This window comes from Gambusia affinis, linkage group LG03, assembly GCF_019740435.1.
Source record: "Gambusia affinis linkage group LG03, SWU_Gaff_1.0, whole genome shotgun sequence".
Taxonomy (NCBI): domain Eukaryota; kingdom Metazoa; phylum Chordata; class Actinopteri; order Cyprinodontiformes; family Poeciliidae; genus Gambusia; species Gambusia affinis.
In genome coordinates this window covers 30,352,883-30,366,220 of record NC_057870.1, presented here as the reverse complement: position 1 = coordinate 30,366,220, position 13,338 = coordinate 30,352,883, and the positions used below count along the sequence as shown (strand labels likewise).

The 13,338-nt window shown below is 39.0% G+C and overlaps 1 protein-coding gene across 3 annotated transcripts in view; it reads left to right on the top strand.

The window, feature by feature from the left end:
* Window positions 1-13,338, top strand: part of dapk1 (death-associated protein kinase 1) — a 72,754-nt gene that overhangs the window by 45,208 nt on the left and 14,208 nt on the right. For all 3 annotated transcript variants that reach the window (XM_044112087.1, XM_044112089.1, XM_044112088.1), the window contains exons 8-17: window positions 910-1,062; window positions 2,684-2,729; window positions 2,849-2,938; window positions 3,820-3,912; window positions 7,095-7,214; window positions 8,773-8,871; window positions 10,322-10,420; window positions 11,923-12,021; window positions 12,113-12,310; window positions 12,556-12,753. In XM_044112087.1, the coding sequence (XP_043968022.1) occupies window positions 910-1,062; window positions 2,684-2,729; window positions 2,849-2,938; window positions 3,820-3,912; window positions 7,095-7,214; window positions 8,773-8,871; window positions 10,322-10,420; window positions 11,923-12,021; window positions 12,113-12,310; window positions 12,556-12,753 (1,195 nt within the window). The remainder of the gene's footprint in view (window positions 1-909; window positions 1,063-2,683; window positions 2,730-2,848; window positions 2,939-3,819; window positions 3,913-7,094; window positions 7,215-8,772; window positions 8,872-10,321; window positions 10,421-11,922; window positions 12,022-12,112; window positions 12,311-12,555; window positions 12,754-13,338) is intronic.

The window sequence follows — 13,338 nt, the reverse complement described above, 5'->3', positions numbered from 1 at the left end:
GTTTTCTATAAAAGGGACTTACTGCAGCTTTAAATGCAAAATGAATGTATTTTTGTACAGTTTTGTCTCAATTACTGCCCATTTCCTCCATTTAACGATTACTAAATTAGTTGCAGATTATTTGAATAATTGATTCATCACGATTAATCGTTTCAAATAATGTACAAAATAAACTTATGTGGTTAAATAGAAAATATGCAGAATGTTTGCATTTCTTTTATCCAATTAATCGACTAATCGTCAGAATAATCTGTTGCTAAAATAATCATTAGTTGCAGCCGAGCTTGGATCATGATTTTATAACGTTCCCACTCAGGTTGATCTTGACCTCGCACCACCTCCATGTTTCCTCCCAGCTTACATGTTAATTAGCGGCTGGCCTCTCACTGAGGAGCCCTGGAGGCTTTTTTCGTTGTTCTCCTATCTGCCCAGACATGCTTCTCTCTCATGGCTGTGTGCACATCGCTCATTTGCTGCATCTGCTTCCATTTTATGTGTGAAATCAGCAGATTGGTGTGAAGGTGCATTAACATTCCTGCGCTGCACCCAAACTGGGAGCTCTCCAGCTGGCTGTCCTGCAGCTAGAACACACTAAATGGTTTGAGTCTCATAGCAAAGCGGGATTTATGAGTCACCATTAGCTGCTACTCAGCTCGTTAATACCATTCCCCCATCAAAGGCCTTAATCTCAGCTTGACGGAGCAAATCTTATCAGCAGATGAATAGTGATTAGATGAATAAGTGTTTGGATGAAGTTCCTCTGATCCGCTGCTCTTTGATTATTAAACCCATTCGGATTTAGATGGAAAAAGAAACATGTTCCTGTTAAAGCAGACAAGGCTGTACGTTATAAAGAAATGCATTTTTGGGAACCTTTTGAGTCTGACGTGGTTTATTTCCTCCATGCAGGCTGAGTGGTGCTTCTCCCTTCCTGGGCGAAAACAAGCAGGAGACTCTGGCCAACGTGTCGGCCGTCGATTACACGTTCGACGAAGAGTTCTTCAGCAACACCAGCGCTCTGGCCAAAGACTTCATTAAGAGGCTTCTTATCAAAGATCCAAAGTATGCACAACCTTCCTCTCTCATCATTTCCAGTACAAATATGTTAGCATCTCAGGTTAGCATGAACACAAAGGCGTAAAATAAAGTCATCGTTCATGCGACTGAAGGTAAACTCATGGATGAGTTCCTCTGTCTCTTGCTGGGACATTAGTCCATTAATCCTGGAGATGTTCTTCAGGTGATGGAAGGCCGACTTTGTGACTGTCTTTATGTGGTTCCGAATGTTCAGGTCTGATTCTACTTGACCTGACGGGACGCGGGCGGATCGTGAAATGGCCCGTTCTAAATGTAAACTGAGTTTGTGCGCTGTAGATGTTGGTAGAGGACTTCATGCCAGATGTTAATGAGTATGATGCTTTGGACCCGTTTCCCATCCAGAACCTGAATAGAGTAAATACCAGGACATTTTCAATGAAACCAGTCTGGACCAAAAACCTCTGACCGCCACTGAAAATGAAATGCGTGTTCTCCAAGCATCCTGTTTCTGCTTATTATCCCTGGACTGGGTCCGCAGTAACTGTGAATTACTTCCTCATGCTCAGCTTGTACATGTTGTGTTTCTGGCCAGATTTTCACAGATATTCTGAAAACAACCTCCTTGTTTCTGGGCAAAATGTCCTCTGGCGCTGGTTCCTGAAATTGTTCCGACTGTGTTTGGTCCTCATTAGAGTTGCTCCAGCAACAGCTCAATGGCTGTAGCTGCACCTAGAGACAGTAAATGCCATCAAACCCCCTTTTCTTTCCTTAAATCACTGCTTTCTCCTTCGGCTTAATGAGGCGAGGGGAAGGAGGGTGAGTCAGGGCAGGAGGTGTGGAGGTAATTTCATTTAAGAAGGAAAATAAACATTTGGGAAAGACGACAAGCTGTTTAACTGACTGGAGGAACAATCTAATGCGGGACATTTTAGATTCACAGACTGGATTCAACTCAGTGGACGTGTTTTTGAATGGATCCGCATCATGATCGGACATGAATCATCTTGTACTGAAAGTACTGGTTCCATTGGCAGATTATTTCACTTGGTAAAAATACTTGGTAAAGTTTGGAGGTTTTGCAGTGAAAACAATTTAAAAAGTTTTTATTTTATTATCTTAAATGCAAAATGTATATTTTTTTGTACATTTTGGTTGAATTAAAGCTCTCGTTGTGTTGTTCTTTTAGCAAAAGGCCTTTTTGTGAGTCAGTCAATTGATTCCTGAGTTAGTTAACGATCATTCCAATAATCGATTAATCGTGACTAATCCGATTAATCGTTTCAGCCCTAATGTATTTTCATCAAACCATTTGACGCCTCATCTGCTTTATTTGAGTGATATGTTCTCTTGTTTTTCCTGTTTTGAAGAGTGGTCAACATCCCACAGAGAAACTTTAATTCTGGTTAAATAAAAAGTCCTGTAAACATTTAAAGGATGATTCCTTTATATATTTTTAAAGAACTGGATTCCAGTAGTTGTTTTGAATTAAAGACAGTCGATCCTCAGCAGCTACCAGCTCATCTTTGTTTTAGTGTTTTTTATCAATCTGCAGGATAAATTATTCTCTTGTGAAATACAAAAGAGCATAACTTTGTTAAAAATGTTATTTTTCTGTTCATGTTGTCTTATTTATTTCTGTTTTCAGAAAGAGAATGACGATTCAGGACACCCTCCAGCACCCCTGGATCAAGGTTAGGATAATCTTTACCTCATTTAAAACATCCACTGCCTTGTCTGCCAGTGTTTGTGTTTGATTTTAGATTTGAAAGCTAGTTTTTCTTCTTTTCTTTGGTCTTGTTTGTGAAATCAGCCAAAAGACACTCAGCAAGCACTGAGCAGGAAGGAGTCGGCCGTCAACATGGAGAAGTTTAAGAAGTTTGCAGCTCGAAGGAAATGGAAAGTAAGTGACTCTGTCATTAATTCACTTCCTGCTGCTGTTGTATAACTTGATGAAGCCTCTGTTTGGTCGCCGGCTTCGACTCCCATTAACTGACTCAACAAAGCACCAGACTGTATAAAATGCATTGATTATCAGTAGCGAAATGCCATTCCTGTTGTTTTTGTCTCCCGCCTGAGTTATTTATCCACTGTTGGCATTTTATTAACATGACTGTAAAGCAATATTTACAAAATCCTTAAACTTGATAATCCAGCTTAATTAAATCTTCATTATGGAGAATAAATAACGTGGCAAGTCTGACAAACTTCCTAATGACTGCAGACTGTAATTATTAAAAATGCTTCCACGGTTTTGTAAAATTGATTTGGTAATCTTCAAACTATTTTATTAAATGATTAAAACCTTATGGAGCAGCAGCACTGAGATCATCATAGGAGCTACTTGTGAAAACATTGTAGGGTTAACAGAGGAGCCATGTTGTGAAGACTTCCTGAAGGCGGAGCTTCAGAAAGAGCAGGAGCTTCTTAAAGAGACAGAGACCCAATTTCTAGACGTTAAATTTCTTTTAAGTCTTAGCATTTTTTAGACAACTGAGGATCGTGTTATTAAATGGCTCGATGTGCCTGTAAAACTTAATACTGCCCTTTTTAAATTTATTTTTAAATTTTCTGACTAAGATCTTGGGCTGCACTGTCCTGCAACACTGGAGCGTTTCTGCATTGAGTTTCATGCAGCCCAGTCACCAGTGGGTCAGTGGGATACTGACAGAAGTAGAGCAGAAAATCCCTCTCCATGTCTGCTTGTCTGATCGTCGAGTCTCCTTAATGTGACTCGACATGAACTTGCTAAACTTGTGCTCGTTTTTTTCCTTCTTCCTGCAGCAATCCGTCCGACTCATCTCCTTATGTAACCGCCTGTCGCGCTCCTTCCTGTCCAGGAGCAACATCAGCGTGGCGCGCAGCGACGACACGCTGGTGAGTCCCGGCCTCAGCGCCACGAAAAACACAAACCGGTTCAGGATGGGCTGGGCTGTTCAGCCACATTACATCCCAGATCTTTATCCACCCTGCAGTCTCTCTGTCTGTCTGCAGCAGTAAAGTTTGTTTCTTTATCCTCACCGATCTGCCTGCTGGCTAACGGGGGAAACCCAGAGATAATTGGACTATTTTACAAGTTTTAGGTCACGTTCATTGATGTGGATTTGCTCCTGCTGCAGCTTGACAATCTTTCTCATTCACTTTCACTTTATTTTGGTAAATTATCAACATTACAAACAGAAAACAAAATACTACTTTACAAACCCATAATTTACCAAAAAAGGAATATGAATATTCAAATAACAGTGTAAATTTGAACGATTTTACGTTTTAAGGCTCTTAAAATTCACAAAGAAAGGACATAATTTGAGGTATTTAATTAATTCCACAGTTTTTTGCTAATAACTGAAACACATCTAGACTTCACCTGGCTTTTCTGTTTAGCATGTTCAAATATTAACAAACCTCACAAATTATTTATTCTTTACTTAAATAATTTCTGAACTCCAGAAGGAAAACATTTTCCCCAAGGCTTTTTACATTACTTCCAGTATTTTTATATGCAAGACGTCTTTAAATTTTGAAGTATTGCTTTGATAAAAAAGTTTATTAGTCCCTTTTCATTGAAAAGCCTAATGGATTTTTTCTTAACTAAACTGAAGTATCAAATGTAGTTTTACTTCCATTTCCCCAGATTTCTGAGCAATAAGACAAATAGTTCATAACCAATATGCAATCCTTTTATTAAATTGTTTATTTTAATAATAGCAGGACAGAATATGAGCTAGCGGAGAATCATAATTTAACAATATTCCATTAGATGTTTGCTAATTTTTGTTTGTCTAGAATAATTCCTAAAAACGATTCTCAAATTCTGTCCATTTCAACTCCATTTATGTGCAACTTTACAGTTTTATAGATCAGATTATGCAGTTTCTTTTCCTTTATTTAATAATGACTTGTTAAAATCAAACCACATTTTCATCTTGGCTAGCTCTTTTTCTACTGGTTGCATTATCTTTCTCAGAAATCTAAAACTGGTTTATCTTATTGTTTCCAGTTTTGTAGAACCAGGTTCAGCCAGTAGGAAAGTGGATGAGTCGGTTTCTAAACGGACGGCGACACACTGACCCTTTCATGCTGTTGCTGTTTGAGGTTTAATCATTGACAGAGCGTTAAGTGGAGCAAAGCCACTTCACTGAAACTTCCTTATGTCTCAGGTGAATTTGGTTGTTGTGGCTGCAGCGCCGCCTGTAGTTTACAGTCTGAACTGCAGCCGCAGTGGAAGCTCTGCTCTGGATCATTGGCTTTATTGGCTGAAGTGGTGTAGAGGCGTTGGGCCAGCTGGTGCAGTAAAGTTTGGTTGTGATTCATTGTTTGTTTTTATTCAAAGCAGTAAGACTCGACTTGAGAAATCCTCAACATTCTTTGTTAAACATTAAAATACCGTAAATCCGCTACGATTCTTGTAAATCTCTCACGAAACTCTTAAGTTTAACTTTGGTGTCAGTTCTCTTGTCCTGCAGTTTTCCTTCTTTTTGGTGCATTTTTGTCTAACCCACTTTTTCCTTCCACTGAACTTTCTTGGGTATCTGTCTAACCTCCTGCACCCTCTGAATACCTTAGTTTGTAGCTCCCACACTATGGAATAATTTTGAAATTTTTCTAGAAAATATAGTGAAGAACGCCAAATTACAATAAATTAATAACATTATAATTTTTTAAAACAGGATATGATAGAGAAATTATTTTTTAATAAAGAATTAATTAAATAAACCCCAATTAATTTAAAACTGGGTAGATTTCATTTTTAAAAAGATAGAATTATATTATATTTTTGTGCAAATCATGAATTAATTTAAACTGTTTAATTCATCCATCAAACTCAGTGGGCGGGACTAAGGGAGACCCTCACGTCTGATTGGCTGAAGATGTCCTAGTCCCGCCCACTGAGTTTGATGGATGAAGTTGACAGTTTGAATTAATTCAGGATGTGCTTCAGCACAGGAACGTAAAATAATTAAGTCATAAAATAATTATGTAGGTTTTGAAATGAACTGATACATTTAATCGAGGAACGTGTTAAAAAATATATTAATTTGTTTATGGTAATTTAGCATTATTTCACTTGTTCACTAAAGTTAACTGAAATAAATCTGAGATTTTTATTTATTTATTGAGAATCAATTGTTTAGGTATAATTAGCAGCCTGGAGTTCAAATGTTTTAATGTGTGCTGCAGTTTTATATCTATAGAAAGGCGATCATTTAGTTAATGACGTTTTCTAAGAGAGACAGTAGAGAGTCATTTCCCAGAGAGCTCTGTGCTTCTTTTTTACGTGTTTTGTTTCCGAGCTCTGCGAGGCGTTTCAGTTTCTCTGGCGCAGCAGCAAAGTTATGTGGAGGAATGTTTCTGCGGCGTTGAGGTCGGCTGAACAAACGCCACGTTAGCCTCCTGTCCTCCGTCCTCTTCACCTCCCGACCCGCCGCTCTTCGTCTCTCTGTGCAGCAGAGCATCGCAGTCCAAACATGAGCTACACAACGATTTGTTGGGTCTCAGGGGTCCCAAACTTCTCCATGCTGTAAAAATGCACAGAAAATGCTACAGAATATTATCTAGACAAATGTTTTTTATTCACTATTGCATAATTAATGCGTTCATTTAAACGCTGACTCAAACCTTCTGAGTTTAGATTGCCATGAGTTCTGCAGCGGAAAATACTCTTAGATAATATATTATGAGTTTTCAACACAATCCCCTCTGTTGATTATAAGAAAATATGTAACATTTTACATAAATCACATCAAATTTTATTTTATTCCCACAGTTTTTATGGTTTTTCTTTGGTTTTTATCCGTTTCTTGCTCGAGGAGAAAAGCAGTTTGATGAATTTTCCTGGCAGCCAATCAGAAAATGAGCATCAGAAATAACATTTAAATAAATTACACTAGCTTATATTTCATTTTAAAAAATGTTTGGAAAACATTCAGTAGAATTGCATTGTTTTTGTACTTTGGAAAACCGCTGCTCTGTCAAACTGCAGATAAGCAGAAAGACAGAAACGTACTGAATTTAAAATTCACAGAGTGATAAAAGTGTCTTTTTTTCCTTCTGAACAGGACGAGGAAGACTCCTTTGTGATGAAGGCCATCATCCACGCCATAAACGACGACAACGTTCCCGGGCTGCAGCATCTGCTCGGCTCTTTGAACAGCTACGACGTCAACCAGCCCAACAAGGTGATTCTCCATCAGCTCTGATTCTGTCCTGCTAGATTTAGAGACGCAGAGTTTCTGAAAATATTAGCAAATTTTCATCCCAGGGAGAGTTTTCACTCTGAAGCAGCTGATTGTCGAAGAACGTCCAACATGCATCAGAGGTTGATAACCCTCCACACCACCAGGGGGCCCTCAAGAGCACCAAGCTAGCATAATAAATATATATATATTGATTTAAAATAACATTGAATAATACAAACTAAATGCTATTAATCATAGAAGAATTATTTTTTCTAACAGTTGGTACACAAATAATTTATCTCTTCCTCTGTTGGGGAATGTAAAATATTAAACTTATTTACTGTAAATTCAGTGTTCAGAACCCAACATAAATATGTTGCAAGTTTATTGTTTTATAAATGAATGTTCAGTGAAAAATTAGGGATTTTACAGATGGATGTGTAGAAACTCAGACATTTGGAAATCGTTTAGCTAATCAAAAGTTTATTTAATCTGCGGGTCGTAAAAGGAAATGTGTGAACTGGACAGGAAGGTGATCAAAGGGTTAAATGGGCCAATCAGGTGTAAGATTTGGTTATTCAAAGAGAAATGCCGAAGCTGCTCTCAGGTAGGATTTTATTAGGGTCAATAATCCAACCGTCCTGCTGAGCTGCAGACGTGAGTCACGTCAGTGTGGCGGCAACGAAATGTTGAAACGCAGCAGAGGCTTCGTGTTCCCAGCAGTTTATTCACAAACATGTCAAGTTGTTTGTTTTCTTCTTTTATCTTATCAGATGATACAAAACTACAGCTGACTTTTCTACAACAGCATATTAGGGGCATTGTAGATGGGAAGAAAAAACATTTTTCTGCCAAAAAACCTCAAGAAATTTTCAAAAGTAAAAATTTCAACTTTTGAAACCCAGAAATTTTCTTTTTTATTGTTTTCTTAATTTTCTGAGAATATCTTCAAAATTTAAGATTTTTTTAAGCTGATTTTTTACTTTTCAAACTCAGAAATTTTCTATTTTAAACTCAAATGTTTGAGATTAATTCCAAAACTTTTCAAACTCAGAAATTTTCTTGTTTTTTTCAAATTTTGGAGATTAATCTCAAAGTAATTTTTTTGATGTTTTGCAGATTTATAAAACATTGTAGGAATGTTGTCCTGCCATCTTTGTTTCCTTCTTATTCCCTTCCTTCCTTCTGCCATCCTTTCTTCTCTCACTTCTTCCTACCGTTTTTTGATTTCTGTCATCTTGCTTTCCTTCCGTTCTCTATTCCTTCCCTTTTTTCTTCTTTCAGTCCTTCCTTCATTTTTTCCTTCATTTTGTCTTCCTTCCCTCCTTAATTATTTGCTTTCTTTTTTCTTTCCTTCCTCCTTTCCTTCATACCTTCCTTCCTTTACTTCATACCTTCCTTTCTTTCTTCCTCTCTTTTTTTGTCTTTCTTTCTTTCCTTCTTTCTTTCAGTCAGAAATTTTAGTTTTTCTTACCTGGTTTCTCATTATAAGCTCGTTTCATCCAGATAAACTAAAAGCGTGATTATGTGGTTTTTCTTTATTTCGGTTTTTTCGCAGCATGGGACTCCTCCGCTGCTGATTGCCGCCGGCTGCGGCAACATTCAGATCATCGAGGTGTTGATGAGAAAAGGTGCAGAAATCCAGGCTAACGACAAGGTGAGACCTGTTTGTTGTCGCCAGCGTGATTCTGATCCAGCTGAGGAGTTTATTAGACTCAATTAGATTCATCACAGAGGAGAGACTCTCAACTGCAAATGCATTAAATTAAACTTGTTTATGTTGGCAAGATTTAGTTACATAATTAATTATTGCATATTTGTGTCATATATCCAATTAAAGCTCCAACTAACCATTATTTATGTATTCTATGTATTATTTTGAGGATTAACTGATGAATATATGGATAGCATAAAGTGTTTAATAGATTTATTTTATAGAATTTCTTAAATACAAAATGTATATATTTTTAGACAGTTTTGTCTTAGTTTCTTCTGAGTGTGTCTTTCAGCATTTTAACTTTTTTGAGTCTCTATTCTCCTGTTTAAAATGAATCAGTTACTAAATTGACGATTATTTCAATAATCGATTAATCATGAATAATCTGATTAATCGTTTCAACCTAATTTAGAATATATCAGTCAAATTCTAAAAGAACAAAGGATTTATTTGAGATTTTTGTTTTTTACTTTAGTATTCATTAGATATTTAGAGGTGTGGCATTCTTATGTTTTGCCTGATGGATGTGTCATGTTTTGTCTTTAAATTATTTAAAATGGAAAAAGATTCAGTGAAAAGTTTTTTATAAGTGGGTTGAAATATAAAACAATTAAAAGCCAAAGAGATGAACCAAGACGCGAGTGGCATTATATGGATCAACGTCACAATAGAGTGAGTCAATGATTGTTGGTAATAAAGTACCGAGTCAGATGGCATCCTTTCCTGAAGGGGGCGCATTAAACGAAAATCACTTTTTGCACATTTTTCTACTTGTGCATGTTTTGGGTTTCTCCTGTTTCTAAAAACAAACCAGCTGGTTTTTGGTAATAAATTAATGTTTTTTGGTGTCTGGAAAATGAGCCATTTCAAAAACCTCCAGAACGTAACATCACAAATCAGCAGGCACTGCCCCTCAAATAGTGACCCCAACCCGTTACCTAGCAACCCCAGCCAAGCCCAGCCTGTTGCCTAGCAACCAAAGCTGAGTTCCAGCAGTTCATTTGAATTTAAAGAGACAGGAACCCCAAACCTGAAAGGAGCTCAAATTAGGCAAAAACTAAAATTTTGTGCAAAGAAATGTGATGAAGATGTTTTGTGTCACCAGTGAACCGATTGTAACCTGTTGGAGGAAATACAACATGTTTCACTTCCAGAAACGGCGACTTCATCTCGTTTAGCGAGGATCAATTCTGAGCCGTCACGATAATGGATGTGCAAATTAAACACACAATGACACGACATTTGCTGCCAGCTCCCTTGTTAAGCGTTGCCATGGCAGCAGCTGGACTAATGCGACTCAGAGTGCAGGATGTTAGCATGTCCCTGAAATAGTCCCGGGTGAAAACACGAGGTGTTTGTTTTTTAAATATTTGTGATGTTGTCCCGTCAGAGCGGAGCCAACGCCGTGTATTACGCAGCCCGACACGGACACGTCGACACCCTGAGGTTCCTCCACGAGAAGAAATGCCCTCTGGACGTCCAGGATAAGGCCAGTCACACACACACTCACACTCACACACACACGCACACACGTTAAAAACACACACGGCCTCGCTACTACTGCTCAGCTGCTCTCCGCCTCCCACCCGGCCGACCGCTTTGAAAACAACACAAACACACTCACGCCGAGGGAAAAGCGGTTACTCTGGCATTTTATCAGCTTATTTGTTGTTGCTATGGAGACGGAGAAAGATGGACTGTGTGTGTGAGTGTGTGTGTTTGTTTTTGATGCTGCTGGTGTGGGTTTGATTATACAGAGCTCAGTCTGACTCACTGAATCCCAGAAGCAGTTTCCTTTAAAATGCTTGAGTTTCATCTCGGTGCTTTCAAGGTGTGGAAAGTGCTTGATTTCTGTATAAAGTCCTTGAAGGTTTGGGAAACATTATTTACAAATAATTACATACACAAAAAAAAATTTTCTCTGTCTGAAGTTAAATCACACTAAACTTTCTTGTTTTAGATCAGTTAGATTCACCAAGATTATTTCTATTTGCTAAACGCCAGAAAGCTTAAAATAAGATTTCCTTAAATTTGGGAATCATGTTATTGAAGCCAATCTTTTATGTTTTTATAATGGAAGAATTACAATAAATTGTGAAAATCTTAAGACAAGGATTCATCTCTAATTTTATTTGTGAAGTCACAGCCTGGTGGAAAACGCTCCAAAGGTTCAAAGTCAACTTTTAAAGAAAGTCTGGGAAACTATTGATCGAGTCCACTTTAAAGATGACATGCAGGTCTGACTGCTAAATATAAAGAAAGGAGGGATGACTCCAGACTTTTACAAAGTATTTTGCTTCCATTAGATTTTATTCTAAGTGGCTTCGTCTCCCACAAACGAGCAAACTCATCATGCAGAGTGTATCTTCACACAGGATCTCCCCTGTTACCGGCAGACAAGGCCTTTAAAAGCATTTCTAAAAAAAACTCCTAAATTTGATGCATAAAATTCAGCAAACATTTTTACCTTAAGTAAATAAAAATTGGTCCATATGAGATCCTGTGGATATAATGAGTGTCTAAGTATTCCCATGAGAATTTAACAATATTAGGATGAAAAAAAGCTTAAATTCGAGTCAAAAAAGTTGTTAAAAATGTTGCAACAAAATATAGTGTACTTTTGTAAGAATGTTGCTAAAGCACACGATCAGATACAAAACCAGGAAGTGGACTACAGCTCAGGGCATTCTGGGTAAATATAACCAACGCAGACATGCTAGCCTAGCGCTAGCGGGAGAAATGGTTCATGGTCATAACCAACGAATAAAGAGGAATCCTACAGCCGCTAAAATCTGACTTCACTCTCGTTTTTGTTGCTCTGTCAGCCGTTCTGTGTTGTAAGCTAACTGGTCTCTTGCTAGCTGCTGTATGTAAACACTTTGGATCCGTGTTGGATTTTCAGCAGTAAACATGTTCCAGAGGTGAACAGCTTTCATCTTTAAGGTTGTTATTCTCTAAATCATGGGAATATTTGCTGTTTTTCTCCTGCAGTCTGGAGAAACGGCTCTTCATGTGGCGGCTCGCTACGGCAACGTGGATGTGGTGAGCTACCTGTGTAGCATCCGGGCCAATCCAGACCTGACGGACCGGGTGAGGGTCCACCCCCGGGTCAAACATGATGGATAGAAAGGTCACGAGGGAACCAGATCTTCATGCTTTTTATTTATTTTATGGTCTGCAGGAGCAGGAGACGCCGCTGCACTGCGCCGCGTGGCACGGCTACTCCGCTGTAGCCAGAGCGCTCTGCCAGGCCGGCTGCCATGTGGACGCCAAGAACCGTGAGGGGGAGAGTCCGCTGCTGACGGCGTCGGCCCGCGGCTTCGTGGACATCGTGGAGTGCTTGGTGGAGCACAAGGCGGACCTGGAGGCCACGGACAAGGTGAACACACTTCCTGGTTCCACTAGGAATCAGTTTTACCTTTTTTTTTTCACCAATGCGCTGGTGATGTCATCACACCAGGGAGTCCATCTTGTTTGACAAGCATGTTTTACAGCTTCTACTTATTTGGACTTTGAATTCAGTTTTAGATTTATCAGTTTTTATTTCTGTATGTTTATCTATATTTTTGTTATTTAAATTTCTGGCCCGGTTTTGACCCGTTACTGACCCGGTTCTGTCGGCAGGACGGCCACACGGCGCTCCACCTGGCGGTTCGGCGCTGTCAGGTCGAAGTCGTCCGCTGCCTCCTCAGGCAGCGCTGCCCCCTGGACCAGCAGGATCGCCATGGCAACACGCCGCTCCACATCGCCTGCAAGGACGGAAATCTGGCGGTCGTCACGGCGATGTGCAGCGCCAAGGCGAGCCTGGACCTGCCCAACAAGGTGAGCTCCGATCAACAGGAATGCTTCTACTACTGGAATGATGCATGCTGGGAAGTTTTAAAGGGACAGGCAGGAAAAACGCAAAACAGGAAATATAAATCTGTTTCCAGGTGTTACTGTACTTTCTGTTCTTCATTTCATTCTGTCCATCTAAAGTCCATCCATCCATTTTTCATCCATCCATCCATTTTTCATCCATCCATCCATTTTTCATCCATCCATCCATTTTTCCTGGAGTCACTGTTAATCTTCTTTTAAGTATGATTTATTTTTCACTCAATGAACACCTTGACTTACTGAGAAATGTATGTAATTATATGAAAATAATTATAATAATAACCACAAACCTTCAAGTGACAAAACAAAAAGTAAAAGTGGAAAGCTAATATTTCCTCTTTTTTTTCCCCACCTGGGGGTCTTTTATGGGCTCTAATGTCCTTTATATGACAGTAGGCTGACAGGACAGGGGAAAAGAGAATCGAACCCGCGACGGCCGCATCAAGGACTCAAGGCCTCCAAATGTGGGTCGTGCTATCCCCTACGCCACCACGGCACTCCCCTATATTTTTTTGTTTAAAAACATAA